Source organism: Gigantopelta aegis, chromosome 14 (genome assembly GCF_016097555.1).
Source record: "Gigantopelta aegis isolate Gae_Host chromosome 14, Gae_host_genome, whole genome shotgun sequence".
NCBI classification, from domain to species: domain Eukaryota; kingdom Metazoa; phylum Mollusca; class Gastropoda; order Neomphalida; family Peltospiridae; genus Gigantopelta; species Gigantopelta aegis.
In genome coordinates, this window is record NC_054712.1 from 6,743,000 (window position 1) to 6,764,277 (window position 21,278).

Sequence of the window (21,278 nt, forward strand, 5' to 3'; positions counted from 1 at the left end):
TAATGATATCATTCAATGGCGGCGAGTGTAATAATAATGGTGTTTATGAACTACATTGAAGAAGAACATATTATATCTCACTGTTGGTTATTTAACACTGGCGGATTTGATTTATTTATTTTACTGACACGTCAGTATATTGAATATCTCAAGGACTGGCGTTTAATACAAAGGTGAATTATTCACTGTATTAGTGTCACTGTTTCACTGCGATCAGCGAGTTGCTACCAGACACAACATAGCCTCAACAGTTACTGATATTTTGTGTTTTAACTGCTAGCAAAATGACCGAAACGAAAGAGATGGATTTGCCAGTCATAAATTGCGAGGTTAAATTGTGTGACAATGCGACGAATGTCCGTGAGACTTTACTTAATAATGGTCAAGTCAAGTCTTGCAATTCCAGATTATCTCCAGACGTGAAGGACATTGATAATGGTCAGACGACAAAACAGTTGAGTTCGACGTCATCAAACGGGCCAGTCGTCCCTTTAATAAAACCAGACAAAGAAGAAAACGTCGTGATAAACCAGAATGTTGAAAATAAAGACAAAAAAGACAGCCACCTGTGGAGAAACCTGATCATTATTTTTACTCCGCTAAATCTAATCTGGATCTCGGCCATAGCCTTTCTCTACTTGGAAATCATTCTACCAACAGACGTCCGAATACGTCACGTGTTCACGGACGTTCACGACGACGGCTACTTCTGCGTCCCGTGCGAAGCTGTGTATCTCACAGAGGACGACGTCCATGACAACATTCACCGCTTTGAGAAACGCGACGATGACTGCTGTGTTGGCAAGGAGTCTACACTGACTGACATCGTAACCAAGGTAACGTACTAGCTAGTATGTTCATGAGCTAAACAATTTCACAGAATTTCATTCACTATTCGAAACTCCGGAATAATTGATGCCAAAAATTCAGACTTTTTCTTTCAAATTCACTATTATTTTTAAAGTATTAAAGAAGGGGACAATTAAGGCATTTGGCCTGGTATGCATATTCAGCGATATATAATGCACATTATTGCTTAATATCAACAAGTATAATCGTATAGTTAATTAATAAAACGGTTAAATGTGACGGCTATTATATATAACAGGTGCAGCCATTTTGTACCATCCCAGTGAATACGCCCTCTGGCGAGCAGGTGGTTACGTAATACCTAACGTGTCACATCAGGAATTAGTCTTCGAACTGAAGAAACAAAACATACCTGATTTTTGCGAATGCATCGCATTGTTCTGTAATAATAGCCATCTCAGTAAGCCAGCAACAATTTAATTATATAGTACTTTTCAATACAACCCTCACCAGTACCAGACCCCAATGAGACACCAAGCACCAGAAACAGATAACAGAGGACGAGCCTCATCCAAGAAAGAGACGCAGAGAGACTACACCCAACCCCACCCCTGGTTTTGAGGACACATACCGATTTGATGCTTTAGCCAGTCTCCCTCTCAACTAGGGGTGTCATGGAGTATCAAATCTGTGCCTCAACAAACTATTACCTCTGACACATCTCCCTTAATGTTATCTAAATATTATGTAAACTGAATCCCAGAAACCACATTATATGAAAACTCATCACAATACATGTGTACATGCTGTAGATAATGAGGTACTTAAAACAAATAACATTTATTTTGCACATTGCTTATCAGAACAAACTACTGATTATGTAAGTAAAGCACCTAACTCTATACTTTCTAACATATATCTTGACCAAACTCCACAAAGTTATACAACAATACTGTCAGCCCATCACCCACAACCAGTACTTTTAGGAGTACTAGCCATCCTATACCTGTACCAGTCAACACTGTCACTCAGCTACCCAAACAAGATTTTGTTACCAATATGCCTAATGAACCTAACACCTTGCTAAACAATGTTTCCAGCAATTATCCACACTGTGAGTTCACAGGAATCAATATTCCTCATGAACTTAATGTACCCCCATAATGATACTACATCTTGCACTAAGGCCACCAGTTACAGCATCTTAGAAACTATACCTGAAAGAAAACCAAATATAGCTAGCAAGGAAACACTGTCTGAACTCAAAATATTAACAACCCATACCTGCAATACATCAAAATTAATGTTGACCCAATTTGTAATATAAATGAAAAATAGAAAGTACAATGTGTAAGTTGTACAAATGCTGACTCTTCTTATGTAAGCTCAGCAATTACTTATGTACAACCTCCACATATTACTAATATTAACTCATCTCATGCAAGAGCAACTATTGCTCATACATCATCTGTAAATACTTCAAATGTTTACCCATTTTATGCAAATATTACCAATGTTCATATGTCATCTGTAAATACTACAAATGTATACTCACCTTATATCAATAATATAAATGTCCCTGTGCTATCTGTAAATACTACAAATGTTTACTCACCTCATGACAATATTACAAATGTCCAGGTGTCAACTGTAAATTCCACATGTTTACTCACCTTGTGATAATACTGCAAATGTTCATGTGTTATCTGTAAATTCCACAGATGTTTACCCACCTTGTGATAATACTACAAATGTTTATGTTCCATCTGTCAACATGATACACACTGTTTCACCTTATGTAACTTCAACAAACAGTAAGGCTTTGTGTACAAATGTTTATTCACTCTATAGCTGTACTATTAATGCATATTTACCTTCTGTAACTACTACAAATGTTGATATGTCCTGTGATCACATGATAAACACTAATGTAGTGTATACAACCATAACTAAGGCGCATGCTCCCCCTATTAGGCATATAAATGTTGACCATCCCTGTAACACTAATGCCAAAAGTAAAAAACCTTTTGTAGTTAAAAACAATTCTAACAACTTCCCCAGCTGCCTGGCATCTAGCCAAACAAGAATAGAAAATTTAATGAATGATCAATTATCTTTTCTCAGTATTAATATATGTGGACTCAGAAACAAACTACAAATCCCTGAGTTTGTTGAATGTGTATCTAATTATGATATTCTTTGTTTCACTGAAACTAAAATGGATAAAAGTGACAGCATGTCTACACTGTTACCAGGCTATACCTTCTTTTTGAATAACCGGGGAAAAAGACTAAGACCATCTGGTGGGATTGCCACTGGTATCAAAAATGAATACTCAAAAATGACTTAACTTACTCTGAATATGTGTCTTGGTTTACCTTACCTCAAGAAATGACAGGATTAAGTGAAAATTTAACAGTTGGTGTAGTATACATCCCCCCCCCCCCCATAGGATCTCCATATTACAAAGAAGACACATTTGAAACATTAGAAAAAGAAATTATATTACTACTAGGCGATTTCAATGCCAGAACAAATTGTTATCCTGATTATACAATAATTGATACAGACACAGAAATATTAAACAATATTGAAAGTGAAATGTTAGATTTTTTTCAATCTGTTTAAAATTAGCTCTACTGGTCTCAACAGTAGATCTAACAGCATTGCATGGACTCCCATGTCCAGGTGACATTTCATCTATAAATAATTCCAATCTCTAAAAATACCTTTGTTGTAAACCCTTGGATTGGTCAAATTTGTATCACGTGATGATAAAAACTGACATTCATAGCACCATGAATCTCAGTTTAGCACTATTTTTGGCTTATAGCCGGAACTACTTTATGAATTATGTCAAGAAAGGAATCCCCGAGGAATTTCCTTAAGATTCAATTTTTAGACATCAAACAGTAATCGTCTGCTGTCAAACTTCCAAGTGTCAGAGTTAGACACAGTGCATATCATGTACATGTCGGGCCACAGGAACGAAGCTTCAATTCGAAGCTACAACAGAGAATGTTCCACTTTCGAAAAACGAAACATGAGCATGGCACTGTCAAATCTCACGAATACTTGTGTCGCACCACTTGAAGTCACACACACGCCAAAACCATCCTGTGTTGTCGCCACTTTCACAATTACAAGGCCAGTAAACACCTGTTTCATCCATTTCCGGAAACAATGAAACCACTTTCTCCATGTCAAATCTATCAACACATGGAATTTTCACGCACTCAGAATTTGATAGCTGTAATTTCAACGTCGTAATTGGTAAATCTGGACAGTAATAAAAAAAATGGCGCCCATGCAGTTCGTAGTTAAATATTCATACACCAACCGCTTCACATATAAATTATACCATACAAACTAGGTCGCTTCAGGCATTTTTATTACAGGTTAAAAGTTATTGAAATTACTTACGTTATATGTTTATAGTGAATTCAAAATGTTTCTAGTTGGTATTGACATTTAATGCAAAAAATTAATATGAATTGTATTAATGATTGTAACATTGTCATTCTCTCATTCGGCTGTTGACGGAAAAAGCCAAACCACCATAGGGATTCCGCTAATGTTGAGTATGAATTTCGTGTTAATAAAATAGTAAATAGTTGGAAAATAGAGTTCACTTTTTATTTCAAAGAGCTTTACATTAATGACATGATTATGTGTTTGGAATTATAAGAATTGAACGTGAACATTGAACACCATTCATACAGTGTGTACAGCGGTTTTGCGTTTCATACTAGCATGAAACTCAAAAATGTTCACGTTCAATTCTTAAATAACAATTTAAATATCGACCAATTACACTTCGCCTTTTATAACGTTATTCGAGAGCATACAAATTCTAAAAATATCGGTCGAGACTATTTATGCAATAGGCGAACTTGTTGGTCTATTTCAACATTGAAAAAACAGGGGGGAAATACAGTAATAGACTCTGGATTGTATACTAGTATAAACAGATTTATGGCTATAGCATCACGTTTGTTTTTTCGTTTTGAAACGAATTTTATATAAAAATTTATATTGAAATTAGTTTCCGACATACTTCGTAATTCACCCGAATCATTTCGTATACACTCGGCATAATCCCAAATGTTTTCAAATTCTTTTCAAATCACTGGCATGATTTTGCAAGTAAAGTTTTGATTGGTCGAATGAAAGGTCAACTGGACATGAGCTCCAACGGGCTGCTGTTAGATCCACATGTAATAGTGGAGCTAATTTTAATTAGATTGGATTTTTTTAATGATAGATACAAATTAGAATCATTGTGAGAAAAAGCAAGGATTTAGGCAAAGTAAACAGTCATGGTATTAAACGCGCTCTCTCACAGATGGTTGACCTAATTATTGACCCAACAAGGTATTATATGACAATATATACATTTGATTTGTACCTAAAAGTACTTTATTGAACCATCTACATAACCACCATATCACACTTATTATTGATATTTTATAAAAATAATTGAATTATGGGTACGGTCCATAATTCTGAGAAAAATAACGGCTATTTGGAGAGCAGAGGTGTGACGTATTATTTTGAGTCACGTGACGGGTATTCCCCGAATAACCACAGTGCCAAAACGATTTACCAAGCTCGTGTAACGAGAACGCTTGACCGTCCTCTGCGACGTAGGGTAAATAGAAAAAAATAATGAAAATAAGTTGTTAAAAAATAATAAAAACATGTACTGAATGATAATAAGCTTATACATTAATTTATTTTAGTAACAGAAGCATGTTAAACGTCGACAATTCCGACTAGTTAGGCTTTTGCATCTATAGGTAAATTTCCCCTGCGCGTGCTGTAACCTCACCGTGGTGCAGGGGTGTAACATTCTCTTTGAGAATGGCCAATACAGCACACATTGAAGTTTAGAGTAAAATTCAGTATCCGTAAAATTCTGTGATATTTGTATTTGTATTTTTGCACAGTTCTTTACACTGTTTTTGTTTAAACCTTGAATTTTTATATTGATCATCACTTTATTTATTTGCATTACCATAGTTTGACACCCAATAGCCGATGTATTTTTCGTGCTGGGGTGTCGTTAAACATTCATTCATTCATTCATTCATTCTATAGGTAAATTTATCGTTAGTCGTACGCGAAAAACTCTAAACATCTGGATCACAAACACCGTCATTTTCCACCTTGTCAAATTCATTATTATACAAAATATGCCATAACAGCTGACTTGGGATAGGAATTGTTACATTTTTAGAGAATACTCTGAACTAGACGGTGTTTATATACGATGTGACTATATATACGAAGGCCGTTTCTATAGCCTCCACTAACGAGGGCTGGCTATATTCACAGCAAAAATGTATATAGGCGGTAAATAAGTACATGTATTTGATTGATCCATATTACCGAACCATCTGGAACAGGAGGAATACATACTAAGTACTGTACGAACAGTTCATTTTCTGAACAGGGGAGGGGTGGGGGAGTATATGAATTTAACAGACCCTTTTGTGTACGTTTTCCATATACATGTATATGTGAATAGCGTCATATTGTCCCTACAGTACTAACAAAAAATTAATTATAATAATACACGGTTTAACCAAACACATTAAAACTTGGAGGATAACTAGTTAACATAACAAAGAAAAGTGTGCTAATTTTAGTTTTCTGTTAAAGTATAATATCTTGCTTTGGTGAGGAGGGGACGCGTTTTAGCAAATTTGCGAAATTGGCGTCTGGAATATCCACTGACATGTCATGTTTACATCTATGCTGAAGAAGATTTATGATGAAATATTATTACATTTTGTGTGTTTTTCTTCTAATTAAATCCATTTGCTTCAGTTTACATTACAAAAGTCATAAAAAAATATGTTAAAAAAAATGCTTGTTGTATGCTAGTTATTCCCAAAACACTTTTACTTTTCTTCTTACGACAAACCAAACTGATATTATTTACAAACAAAAAATAAAAAATAAATAAATAAAAGCATTTATATAGAATGATGGGACAGACTATACGCATTTAACCGAAACATTATTGAAGGGGGGGGGGGGGGGGGGGTGTGTGTGTGTATATATTATTGGTCAATATGTGAAATATTTGTTATCGCGAACTCGAAAATGATTTTTTTTTTTTTTTTAAACAGTATTTATTAACGTTTAACGTTTGGGATTGATCAACAGGCGATGCCTATATTAAGGTCTCTCCCTATTCCAATACGTCATAAGAATTCATACAAGGAGAGATACATCGCGGTGTCCAGCAAATACACCACCAAATACTTGCCTCAAAGACTGACCAGTATTCTCAAGAGTTCCAAAGATTTACTTGAAATCATTCACTCTCAATCCAGATCAAGTTCACTAATATTAAATCATTTGAATTTGTAACATCATGCACAACAATTTCCCATAGCAACTGAAGGAAAAACTCCATTTCTTAATCAGTGGAACATTTGTAACAAAGAACGGTGAACGCAGATACATGTCCATTCTAATCTTCCATTGATATGGACGATTCGTAAAGACCGAAAGTGAATCCAGACTACAGTATACGCAGGCAGACATATAACGTATAACTTTGCTCTTCGCTATATTGACGATCTTATATCATTCAATAATAGCAGAATTACAGATTACCTTCCATTGATTTACTCAGGATGGTTTGAAATAAAACTAACATCTAAAGGTATTAGATCTGTTTCACACCTCGGTCTATGCATAGAGATTCAACGAGACACAGGTTTCCAAACTAAGCTGAATGAAACAATGGATGACTTCAACTTTCCAACAGTCAATTATCTCTTTATGTCGAGCAATATACCTTCAGCTCCAGCATTTGGTGCCTACATATAACAACTTCTATGATACCTTATAACATGCAAATATGAAACAATGCCATATCATTCTGGTACTGAAATTGTTCCATCAGGGTTATGATGTCCAGAAATCTATGAGGGCCCTGTGACTGGTATATCAAAGAATTTTGTATGTGCCGTCCTTTCTGTGACAAAGTGCATATAAAAGACTCTTTGCTGCTAATGGGAAAATGTGACAGGTTTCCTCTTAAGACTTCTTGTCAGAATTACCAATTGTTTGACATCCAATAGCCCATTATTAATTAATTGATGTGCTCTAGAGGTGTCGTTAAACAAAACAATAATTTGAACGATTTAAGCAAATGTAACAAAGTACATGGCATCTCTTGGCCCAAGATATCCCAAGACATCTTGGTCCGAGCACTGACCAAGATGTCCCATTTGGGACATATTGGGCCTGTGCCTTGTCCAAAACGTCACAATTGGGACATCTTGGGACATTGGGACATTTTGGGCTTCAACACACATGTTAAGTGCGTGTTTTGTATCCATACGCATACATTTGTTTGTCAACAAAATACCAGAAGCCGTTGAACACACAGTAATACTGACGTAGATTCTAATAGTTACAGCTTTTCGTAATCTTTACAGCATTTCAGCAAGTATATAGCTGCTGCAGCTAAAACACTTTTGGTTGGAAATGACGCGAGTTCGCACGTGTAACAGCTATCGGTATAAGTCGGAAGTGTAGTTATCCGCACTTGCGCAAGACATTAAAACAACAATGGACCGGTTGGCTTCTATTTCCAGCAGCAATAATAAAAACAACATAGTAGTAGTAGTGGTGGCGGTGGTCGTGGTAGTTGCAGTAGTGTTAGTTGTGGTAGTAGTAGTGGTTGTAGTTCGGTAGTTGTGGTGGTGGTGTTGGTGATAGTAGTAGACGTAGTAGTAGTAGTAGTAGTAGTACAGTAGTAGTAGTAGTAGTAGTAGCAGTAGTAGCAGTAGTAGTAGTATAGTAGTAGTAGTAGTAGTAGTAGTAGTAGTAGTAGTAGTAGTACAGTAGGCCTACAGTGTACAATACAAGATTACAGCAGGCCCAATTTGTTTTGGTGTTTTTTTATGAATTATGAAATACAAAATGTTCTCCTGTTTTTTTCGTTTCAGTTTGCAGATAAACTGTATCGTCAACAGAGAGCAAAAGGTAAATAGCACACCTCTGTATATAATTAAATCTAAATACATTCTTCTTAGTCCAGAAACTTGACCTAAATATACTGCTCTTTTCACGTTTCTGGACTACATATATCCCTCTATGAAAACTACTATTGAGTCATTGCTATCTAAATATCACGCCGTTGTATAAAATACATGCCTTCAGGAGGGGCGGGAGGCGATTTATTTTTTCAGTCATTATTTTTTAAAAGTATCTTTTTTAGTATACCCCACACACAAAATAACATCTTATTGAAACGATATGTTCAAAGACTGGACAACAAAAATGACATACATTTTGGCGAATCTAATCTATACGCCTCCACAGATTCACACATTCTTCCAGTGAGGTAGAACAATGGAAAAACGCTCTGAATGTCTGGTACGAAATCTTGCCTTTTATCAGTTATTCCCCATTTGGTGGACCAAAATCTAGAAATATATCCTTGCAGGTAGTCTGCTGTTTGACTGTGATTATTTCATGACAGACAGCTTTGAAGTGGCAACTATTAGACTGAAGTTGACAGGGGGGGGGGGGGGGAGCATGTAGTCTGCTGTTTGACTATGATTATTTCATGACAGACAGCTTTGAAGTGGCAACTATTAGACTGAAGTTGACAGGGGGAGAGCATGTAGTCTGCTGTTTGACTATGATTATTTCATGACAGACAGCTTTGAAGTGGCAACTATTAGACTGAAGTTGACAGGGGGAGAGCATGTAGTCTGCTGTTTGACTATGATTATTTCATGACAGACAGCTTTGAAGTGGCAACTATTCGTCTGAAGTTGACAGGGGGAGAGCATGTAGTCTGCTGTTTGACTCTGATTATTTCATAACAGTCAGCTTTGAAGTGGCAACTGTTGGACTGGAGTTGACAGGGGGAGAGCATGTAGTCTGCTGTTTGACTGTGATTATGTCATGACAGACAGCTTTGAAGTTGCAACTATTAGACTGAAGTTGACAGGGAGAGAGCATGTAGTCTGCTGTTTGACTGTGATTATTTCATAACAGTCAGCTTTGAAGTGGCAACTGTTAGACTGAAGTTGACAGGGGGAGAGCATGTAGTCTGCTGTTTGACTGTGATTATTTCATGACAGACAGCTTTGAAGTGGCAACTGTTGGACTGAAGTTGACAGGGGGAGAGCATGTAGTCTGCTGTTTGACTGTGATTATTTCATAACAGTCAGCTTTGAAGTGGCAACTGTTAGACTGAAGTTGACAGGGGGAGAGCATGTAGTCTGCTGTTTGACTGTGATTATTTCATGACAGTCAGCTTTGAAGTGGCAACTGTTGGACTGAAGTTGACAGGGGGAGAGCATGTAGTCTGCTGTTTGACTGTGATTATTTCATGACAGACAGCTCTGAAGTGGCAACTATTAGACTGAAGTTGACAGGGGGAGAGCATGTAGTCTGCTGTTTGACTGTGATTATTTCATGACAGACAGCTTTGAAGTTGCAACTATTAGACTGAAGTTGACAGGGGGAGAGCATGTAGTCTGCTGTTTGACTATGATTATTTCATGACAGACAGCTTTGAAGTGGCAACTATTAGACTGAAGTTGACAGGGGGAGAGCAAGTAGTCTGCTGTTTGACTGTGATTATTTCATGACAGACAGCTTTGAAGTTGCAACTATTAGACTGAAGTTGACAGGGGAAGAGCATGTAGTCTGCTGTTTGACTGTGATTATTTCATGACAGACAGCTTTGAAGTGGCAACTATTAGACTGAAGTTGACAGGGGAGAGCATGTAGTCTGCTGTTTGACTGAATATTTCATGACAGTCATCTTTGAAGTGGCAACTATTCGACTGAAGTTGACAGGGGAGAGCATGTAGTCTGCTGTTTGACTGTGATTATTTCATGACAGACAGCTTTGAAGTTGCAACTATTAGACTGAAGTTGACAGGGGGAGAGCATGTAGTCTGCTGTTTGACTGTGATTATTTCATGACAGACAGCTTTGAAGTGGCAACTATTAGACTGAAGTTGACAGGGGAGAGCATGTAGTCTGCTGTTTGACTGAATATTTCATGACAGACAGCTTTGAAGTGGCAACTATTCGACTGAAGTTGACAGGGGGGAGCATGTAGTCTGCAGTTTGACTGTGATTATTTCATGAAAGACAGCTTTGAAGTGGCAACTATTCGACTGAAGTTGACAGGGGGAGAGCATGTAGTCTGCGGTTTGACTGTGATTATTTCATGAAAGACAGCTTTGAAGTGGCAACTATTCGACTGAAGTTGACAGGGGGAGAGCATGTAGTCTGCGGTTTGACTGTGATTATTTCATGACAGACAGCTCTGAAGTGGCAACTATTAGACTGAAGTTGACAGGGGGAGAGCATGTAGTCTGCTGTTTGACTGTGATTATTTCATGACAGACAGCTTTGAAGTTGCAACTATTAGACTGAAGTTGACAGGGGGAGAGCATGTAGTCTGCTGTTTGACTATGATTATTTCATGACAGACAGCTTTGAAGTGGCAACTATTAGACTGAAGTTGACAGGGAAGACCACGTAGTTTGCAAACATGTTTACTTTGTTGACATTGAAGACTGTTTTTTTGTGGTGCTAATTCAGGCCCGTGCAAAAGTATTGCTTTTTGTGTAAAATGGGTTTAAACCAATATTCTGGGAGAAACAGCTGGACAACAGGGGTTGTCCTTTTCACGGTATATTGCCCTCAGGCAGGCAAAGGTGCATAAAAAAACAATCCATGAGCCTACTGACTCTAACGCTATATAGCAACATATAAGTCATATATACAAATAAGTGTTTTTGCAGCACACACGCCAAAAAACGAGTCGTCTAAAATCGCGGACACTCAGTATATGGTATAAGCTTTTAAAATTAGCTTTTTGGAGAATTAATAATGAAATATATTCTTCAGATTCCATAAACTTTAATTTTGGTGAACGGCAGCTTTTGAAATCCCTGTGTATGTACGCTAAAGAGTGGAAGAAAAATTATACATACCCACATGGCATGAAACAATAATTACAGTTCCTCCCACCTCCCCTCCCCACCCACCTTCCCAATATGTTTGTATCATACTATATTTAGAAATATGTATCAAACAGGTTTTGATTCAATTTGTTTGTACGATATTATATTTAAAATGTTTATCTAACAATTTTTAACCCTGTGCTTGTCTGATGCTATATTTAGAATTATTTACCATACATGTTTTTGACGCAATGTGCATATATGACGCTGTGTTTCGACCTTTTTATCATACAGGTTTTGACGCAATGTATTTGAATGATACCATATTTAAAAATATTTATCATACATTTTTTGACGCAGTGTGTTTGCAGTGTTTATATAATGATATATTGAGAAATATTTATCATACAGGTTTTGACGCAATGTGTTTAACTGATACTATATTTAGAAATATTTATCACACAGGTTTTTACGCAACGTGTTTGTATGATGCTATATTTAGAAATATTTATCATACAGGTTTTGACGCAATGTGTTTAACTGATACTATATTTAGAAATATTTATCACACAGGTTTGTATGATGCTATATTTAGAAATATTTATCATACAGATTTTGACGCAATGCATTTGTATGATTTTATATTTAGAAATATTTATCATACAATTTTTGACGAAATGTATTTGTATGATGCTATATTTAGAAATATTTATTATACAGGTTTTGACAACGTGTTTGTATGATGCTATATTTAGAAATATTTATTATACAGGTTTTGACGTGTTTGCATGATTTTATATTTAGAAATATTTATTATACAGATTTTGATAGCGGACGGCCAGATGAGACACACATCGAGTTGAATGATCGATCAGCTGAACTGAGGCAGCTCGACGTGGATCAGTTTGGTAAGTAACTCAAAGGAATTGAATCAGTCTGAACTGAGGCAGCTCGACGTTGATCAGTCCGGTAAGTAACTCAAAGGAATTGAATCAGTCTGAACTGAGGCAGCTCGACGTGGATCAGTCTGGTAAGTAACTCAAAGGAATTGAATCAGTCTGAACTGAGGCAGCTCGACGTGGATCAGTCCGGTAAGTAACTCAAAGGAATTGAATCAGTCTGAACTGAGGCAGCTCGACGTGGATCAGTCTGGTAAGTAACTCAAAGGAATTGAATCAGTCTGAACTGAGGCAGCTCGACGTGGATCAGTCCGGTAAGTAACTCAAAGGAAGTCAATCAGTCTGAACTGAGGCAGCTCGACGTGGATCAGTCCGGTAAGTAACTCAAAGGAAGTCAATCAGTCTGAACTGAGGCAGCTCAACATGAATCAGTCCGGTAAGTAACTCAAAGGAATTGAATCGAATCAGTCTGAACTGAGGCAGCTCGACGTGGATCAGTCTGGTAAGTAACTCAAAGGAACTGAATGAGTCTGATAAGGAAATAAATTATATGTATTTGTTTAATACAGGCGCCTGTGAAGGATATTGCCAGTGGAGGAAAGGGTAGACTGGCGAGAAAAGCTTCTAGTGGATTCGAGTCCTCCACCAAACAATATATTTTTTTTAAAAGAAGAAAATTCGCTTTGAGCAGGAATGTTTGACAGCAATTCCCCTCTCCATGCACACAAGCTGTTAATGCCACCCCAGTATATTAAAACCACCACAACCAACATCCAATGGCGTATATTATCTTGTTCAGACAGATCCGGCTTTTCAATGACTGTATTTTCGTACAGCACTACACCTTCCACATCTAATGACTGTCACTCTAAGGGTTTTCTTGACGGGGGCATACCATGCCCCTACAAGCGGTGCACCTTGACGGCCTTAATGAGGCCACACACGTGGACATATAGATCGGACTTTAAACGTTTAGACCTACGTTCGAATTTTTATGTCAAAATTACCTTCTTTTCTATATTATTAAATAGTCTGATCCTCTCTTCTTTCTCTCATTAATGTTTGGACTTTCCTGCTAAAATGCTCCAAATTATATAAATATTCGGCTGAGCAGTCAATTCTTTTTTATTTTTGACTAGTTAACTTTTTAATTATTTTTGTTTTTTCTTTTCTTTTTCACTAATTGCTATTCCAAAATTATGTCCATTTCCAATTCCTCTCTCCTTCTCTCACAGGCCTAGGTCATTGGGGAGATTGTGCCCGGGAGAGACGTGCTTGCACCTTAACGTTAATATGTCATTCAATCCAATTCATTAGCCGATGATTAATCAAATCCACGTCCTGTCGTGGTGTTGTTTAACAAAACAAATGTTTTAGTAAATGATGTTACAATGTGGTCAGGCAAGATTGTACCTTTAAATATGCACTAAGCTGTGCTTCTTTCCTTGGTTATCCGTGCAGGCGGAAGTAAGCTGAGATGGAAGGGTGAATCGTCGTCCATTGGACGGAACATAACCTACGTCCAAGATGGCGGCCTGCAGGTGAATGTTGCTGGGCTGTATCACATCAACTCACGGCTGGTGTTTGTGGATGACGGGAAGGACACAGCTGACAGAACGTTCTCTTACTCCATCTGGCTGCGCAGACCGGACAAGGAAGAAGAGGAAATTTTGGACAGCGTTTCCTCGGAGTGTGAAATGACGTCATCAGCTAATGGCGTCATTCCCAGCTTCCAAAGTGGAACGTTTGAGCTGGAAGCAGGTGATATTGTCGAGATGCGCGTGGATGGTGTGACGCACCTTCATAATTCTGGTAGTAATAATCGTCATTATTTTGGACTTTATTATATATTATAAAAATGTGGTAGATGGTTATACTATGGGGGAGGGTTATGTATGTACGTAGTTTTATTATGTTATGGCACATGTTATGGTTCACATATTCACTTCTAGGAAATGGTGAAGAATTAAAACAATATGTATATGTAATGGTAAGCCTTCTGGCTGTATTTTGCCCATGTTATTTTGTAATATTGTGCATCGACCTTTTGGGATATAGGTGTATAGCGCAAGAGACAGCCGGTGTGAATCGATTAATGAACCACCTGTTCGGACCGGTACTACAGCCAGATGCGGTCATATAGCAAAAAACTGAGACGGAAATGTTCTCAATTTTGGAGTGAAAATAAATGCTTATATAATGTATGTTTCCAATGGTGTATGTAGTTAGTGCCATAATTGAGAACATTTCCGTCTCAATTTAAATATTATGGACTCTTTTGGATACTGACATTAGTTGTAAGTGTTATTGGAGAATTAAATGTTTGATTTGAGTAATTACATTGCTTTTAGTTTTACTTAATTTAGTTGGTCTATTATGTGTATTATTGTTTATAAATGGGTTAGGTAGGTTACCTTTTACAAACATAATTTCAGTAGTAGTCCGGAAATGTTTTGGTTCCAGAGATATAGAAAATTCGAAATTTGCTAAATTTTGCAGGCCATCTTGAATGTTGCATCAATTATTTCAACTATTTGCTTCAGATAATCTTTTTTTTTTCTCTTAAAATATTAAAAAATCCCAATCTATATTGATTTTATCAATTCTGGTCACAGATATATAGCAATATAGGCCTACTATATATAGCCATTTGTTGCTTTTTTAAAGATTTTGTGGTGGCCATCTATAATATTTCAAATTGCTCAAGGGTGTCAACTCTACACCAAACTAGATATTAAAATATACACGTATAATATATATTGACACCATCAATATAAAAACTATAACCGAACATTTTGTTTTATGTCCAACTGCTGTTTGACTATAGTACTAATCTTACTTATTTGATAATGTCATCAATTTCACCTTATATTAGTTTGATGGGCTGGGCCCCATTCCACGAAGCGATCTTAGCACTAACATCACCTTAGTGCGTAAGGTAGCTATGCACTTAAAGTGATCTTAGGGCTAAGGTCGCTTCGTGCAACGGGGCCCTGGTCGTAGCCTAGTGGTAAAACGCTTGTTTGATGTGAGGTCGATTTACGATTGCTACCCGTCGGTTGACCCATTGGGCTATTTCTCGTTCCAGCCAGTGCACCACAACTGGTGTATCAAAGGCTGTGGTATGTGCTATCCTGTCTGTGGTACGGTGCATACAAAGAATCCCTTGCTATTAATGGAAAAATGTAGCAGGGTTTCGCTCTTAAGAGTATGTATATCTAATAACCAAATGTTTCACATCCAATAGCCGATGATTAATAAATCAATTTGCTATAGCGGTGTTGTTTAAAAGAAAGAAAGAAAAATATATGTATGTATGTATTACGTTGATGTCATTCATGCATAAGTGTGGTTTGAGACCATAATTACTTGCGCATTAGTAGCAAACGAAATTAGATCATTACATGGTGCAGTCGGTTATTATTTGAACTTGTGCTCCTTCCTAATAGTTTTAATCTTGTTATTAGCAGATGTGTTCAGGACCAATTGTTAATTTAGGGATATAGTTTTATATGTATACCTCTTGCATACACTTATTATAGGCCCTATCTCTTCTTTTTTTTCATAGCATTAATTTTTGTACTTTGTTTTTGTACGTCTGCGTATGTTACATTAATACATATCAGTGCCTATGTATGTTTATTTGGAAAGGGGCAGTTGTAAATGAAATAGGGGAGGGGAATTTAAAGTACATATGGGAAGTGTTGTTTTCGGGGTTATTTTTTTAACATCGGTTAGTAAATAATAACATTGTGTATTTGAATTTTAGTGGTTGTTTTATTAAGGATTTTTTTCATTCAGTCAACATACAGTGGCGGATCTAATGTGGGCCAGGGCACCCTGTACGTTACGCCTTAGATGTCACTTCCCCCACCCTCCAATGCATTTTCTGGATCCGCCATTGACATGTAAACTGCCATGTTGTTATTTCATCTGTCAGAGCATGCTCAGTAGGAGTAGCAGGGAACATCTTTTCAAGCAATAACTACAACAACAATTGTGGTAGGGGACTTCTTTTCAAGCAATATTTTTTGTCTTGAAACCTCAAACCGAAAGGGGTGGTTGAATCGTACGCCTTGAAACCCCCCCCCCCCCCAAAAAAAAAAAAAAAAACCCCACGGTTTTGTCGATCTGGTAACGGTGTCATTGCATTAAACTGTTGTAACTGTATTTAAAAAAATTCCATACACATGTGTAATGCAACGAAACAATGAAATTAGTTGTTGTAATGACTGGATATAGCGGTAAACATATATGTCGGCGTTTCCCATGTTCACGTAAAATCGGAATATTCATTCCATCACAATCTGCTACGTAATTACAATTGGTATTTAATTGGTGTGCGTGCGCGTGTCATTGTCTTTTGGTGTGACTAATACACACTCGATGTTATTACGACACACTGCCGGTAACAACTTTGACATACAGCTTTACTAAATACATTTTGGATGTAAGTAATTAAAATGATAATGCAACTACTACTGCCACCTTGGTTAAGCAAATTTCTTTTATTATATATATATATATATATATATATATATATATATATATATATATATATATTCTGGATAGGAATGCATTGAAACATCCTTAAATGTCGGTCTGTACAGCCTTCCATATTGTGACTATTGCTGCTGCTGTCGCTGCCGCTACTACTACTACTACTACTACTATTACTACTACTACTGCTAATACTGCTTCTACTACTACTACAATGAATACTACTACTGCTGCTACTACTACTACTACTGCAACTACAAAAATGTGACTAAGCTTAGTATCTCCACCTATAGGAATGTTTTTCTCACTCGTACACATATCGGTGTTACGTCAAGCCCGTACGCAGAAATTTATAGGGGGGGGGGGGGGCATTTTCCTGCATTCCAGACGGCTTCCGAGTCGGAGGGGGACGGTGGTGGTGTTGGAGGAGGCAGGGCCTTGTCAGGTTGGTCGCTTCCTCTTTCCAACGGTGGCTGATCGGGCCGGTGGCTTGACGACTGGCAGTAGGCCTACCGGGGATACGGGCCAGTTCTGTCTGGAGTGTTTTTGGAACTATTCTTCTGTGGATACTGTTATGTGTGCACCGGTAACGGCGCGTATGAATATATTGTTATGGCTGGTAAGCTTGTTACAGCAGCGGGAACGTAAATATACTTTTAAAATCGTTAAAGATTGACAATGGATAATAAAGAGAACAACCAACTCACTACGAGGAATTACGGATTATCTGTCCCTCGTGAATTAATGTTGTAAAACTCTCGCCAGAGGCTCGGGTTTACAACATTAATTCACTCAGGACAGATAATCCGTAATTCCTCAGAGCTCGTTAGTTATTCTCTAAGTAACACATTCCCAGTCTGGAGCTCCACGCGGTAAGACGTGTTTGTTTCGCTTGTGCACACTGCACGTGCTTTCGTGTGCTCGACTTTGGGGTCCTTCATTTCGTTGTTTTTGTCAGCGAAATGAAGTTTACTATTGGGATGTATGCGGCCACTGGAACTGATTGAACGCTGGAACGCTTCTCGTTTCGGCAGTCTGCACCACCAGGATGGATTCTTTTTTAGCGAGATTCCTTGCCTCCACGTCATTTCTCCGTCTGACTGTCGACTTGGGTTTTTTCGTGACTCGTATGACGGCCATTCTGCAGAACGCCACGGTTGTTCGCGTTTAGTCTCTACATGTCCGAGCCTGTCCTAGCAGCACTGGAAGATTGATCGCCCCACTCTAAGAAGAAATAGGAAGCGGGGTCGGCCCCTAATACTCTTTTTCAAGACTTTACCTTGCTTTATAGTGATACCATCTCGTATCCTCCGGAGTCGGGCCTGTCCGCACCACTACACCAACCCATGACGACTGGACTATACCCTAGTCTGATACTCTCTCTCTCTCAAGATCTGTATTTCAGCACAGCACTAAACCTTCAACGTCTATCAACTGTCAATATAGGGGTTTCTTGACGGAATGCAACCCATCTCGTCCCTTTAAGCTGTGCACCCAAACGGCCTTAACGAGGCCACTCGCGTGGACATATCGATCGGACTTTAAACTTTTAGATATGCGTTCAAAATTTTATGTCGAAATTACTTCTTCTTTTTTTAAAATATTATTAAATAGTCCGATCCTCTCTTCTTTCTCTTCTTTAGTTTTGGACTGTCCTTCTAAAATGCTCCAAATTATGTAAATATTCGGCCGAGCAGTCAATTCTTTTTATTTTTGGCTTGTAACCTTTTTATTTTTTTTATTTATTCTATTAACTTTTTTACTAATTACTATTTTCAAAATTCTGCCCATTTTCACCCCCCCCCCCCCCCCCCCCAGTCAGGCCACCGATCTTATCGGAGGTCGGACTCGGGATGGGCGTGTTCGAAACCCTAGTGGTATATGGGCACGTTAAACTAGTTATCATCATCATCATCTAAGTAACACCCCCTTACATGTAACGCGTATGCCAATAGCTGGCCACTGTCAAAATTTCAAGGCAAATCACCCACCCACCGACCCCTGGAAAGGCGTTGTACCATACCTCTATGGATATAAATATGTTTTGGAGATATGAGACGACCCCTCAATCAAGACAGTTAAATTTGTTCAAAAATTGCGAAATCTCACGTGATCTCTTTTTAGGGAATTCCACACTTGTGATAAGCCAATGAAAACCGAGATCGGTAGGAGCCCGTCAAAAGTGTCCCACTTTCGAAATACTGGCTTTGTTTTTTCACCTGAATAAGCCAGCGTAGTGAAACCAATGCGGAGTGCGGCGTCATATATACACCAAACGTAATTGGATTTTCTGTTCTATATGCTTAAATAATAAAAATATTCCGGATACTGCCGCTTTAATAATAATTAGTTGTCATTAGAAACGGCGAAGATTAAATGCTGAGACTGAAGACATGAAGTTTCTGACAAAGGTAATAAGAAAGGAGGAAATGTTTTATTTTACTACACACTCAACACATTTTATTTACGGTTATATGGCGTCGGACATATGTTAAGGACTACATAGATATTGAGAGAGGAAACCCGCTATTGCCACTTCATAGGCTACTCTTTTTCGATTAGCAGCAAGGGATCTTTTATATACATCATCCCACAGGCAGGATAGTACATACAGTTGTGTAGCACTGGCTGGAACGAGAAATGGCCCAATGGGCCTACCTACGGGACTTGATCCTAGATGGATCGCGTATCAGGCGAGCGCTGTACCACTGAGGAAAACGCACTAAGTCATATACTGTACTGAGATTGATATTCTGATTAGAAGAGGAAACACCTTTTAATTTCTTTGAACAGCCTTTATTAAAAAATATATAAAAAAAACTAATGGAAAGAAATAAGGGAACACATATTACAATTTAGGGGGGGGGGGGGGGGGCTTGGGCCCATTCATCCGCAACTGAATAACAATCCAGCAGAAATATATCCGATGCTGGGCAGTAAACAAACGTTTTCAGTCTTTTCCAAGGGGAAACCCATTAAATAAGCTTACAGATTTGTGCAGGCTTAACGTGTTTGAGTTGAGAGTGCAGTACACGAAAATAGCTTTGACAAAAGTTAAAGTACAAATTTAAAGATAAAAAAATAGATAATCCTTGTTAACGTTCTCGACATGACACCATTGTTTGAGTTAATTGGTCTAGATCTCTCTCCAATCAGCAAGCCGTTTCCTTTTAGCTAACAATGAACTAAAATAATAAAACAAATAGTGGCGACAACACTTCTGCACCAAGACAGTTACGTTTGCAATATCCGCTAATAGCGAAAATACACGAACTAGACGAACCTCTCCCCCACCACCTTTTATATTTTCCTGTTGTCCCATAACGCAACTCAGACATTTTGGTCTCCTCTATATAAAACTGGGTACCCCCCTTTCCCACAATATAAAATTCTGGCTACGCCAATGCGAACTAGATTTGTTATATTTTGAATTGTACCGCTATTAGTTGGTTCCCCATGTACAGAAGTTATCTGCAATACATATGTATAACCTCACTCTTTTTAAACCCCACCGTGACTCGGATGAAAAAAGAAGATTATAAAGTTTTGTTTTGTTTAACGACACCACCAGAGCACCTTGATTTATGAATCATCGGCTTTAGGGTGTTAAACATTTGGTAATTTTGACATATAGTCTTAGACAGGAAATCCGCTACATTTTTCCATTAGTAGCAAGGGATATTTTATATGCACCATCCCACAGACAGAACAGCACATACCATGATCTTTGATACACCAGTCGTGGTACACTGTCTAGAACGAGAAATAGCCTAATGGGACTGCCGACAGGGATCGATCCTAGGCCGATCGTGCTTTACAGTCGGACTACGTCCCGCCCCCAAGAAGATGAATAAAAAACCCAACTAAGTTTTCCAGAATAATTTACATCGTCTAATAGCAGGGTTCAGTGTCCTTTTAACGTCTCTATCACCATCAGACCTTTTTGTCGTACAATCGTCTAATAGCACGGTCCAGTGTCCTTTTAACGTCTCTATCACCATCAGACCTTTTTGTCGTACAATCAAATTGAACCCATTTCTAACTTCAGCCAGCGAACAATTCGTTAAAGTTCAAATATATATAGTTCACGACGTGGCCATTTGGT

At 37.9% G+C, this 21,278-nt stretch overlaps 2 protein-coding genes across 2 annotated transcripts in view; both read left to right on the top strand.

Moving 5' to 3' along the window:
* Nucleotides 1-14,717, top strand: LOC121388649. The gene is made up of 4 exons (XM_041520087.1): nucleotides 1-836; nucleotides 8,784-8,820; nucleotides 12,596-12,682; nucleotides 14,135-14,717. Exons 1-4 carry the CDS (start codon nucleotides 285-287, stop codon nucleotides 14,527-14,529), a joined length of 1,071 nt encoding a protein of 356 aa, XP_041376021.1. The 5' UTR covers nucleotides 1-284; the 3' UTR covers nucleotides 14,530-14,717.
* The window catches only part of LOC121388648, a 26,296-nt gene continuing 19,374 nt past the window's right edge, over nucleotides 14,357-21,278 (top strand). Inside the window, exon 1 of the mRNA XM_041520085.1 lies at nucleotides 14,357-14,485. The gene's annotated coding sequence lies outside the window, so the exon portion shown is untranslated. The remainder of the gene's footprint in view (nucleotides 14,486-21,278) is intronic.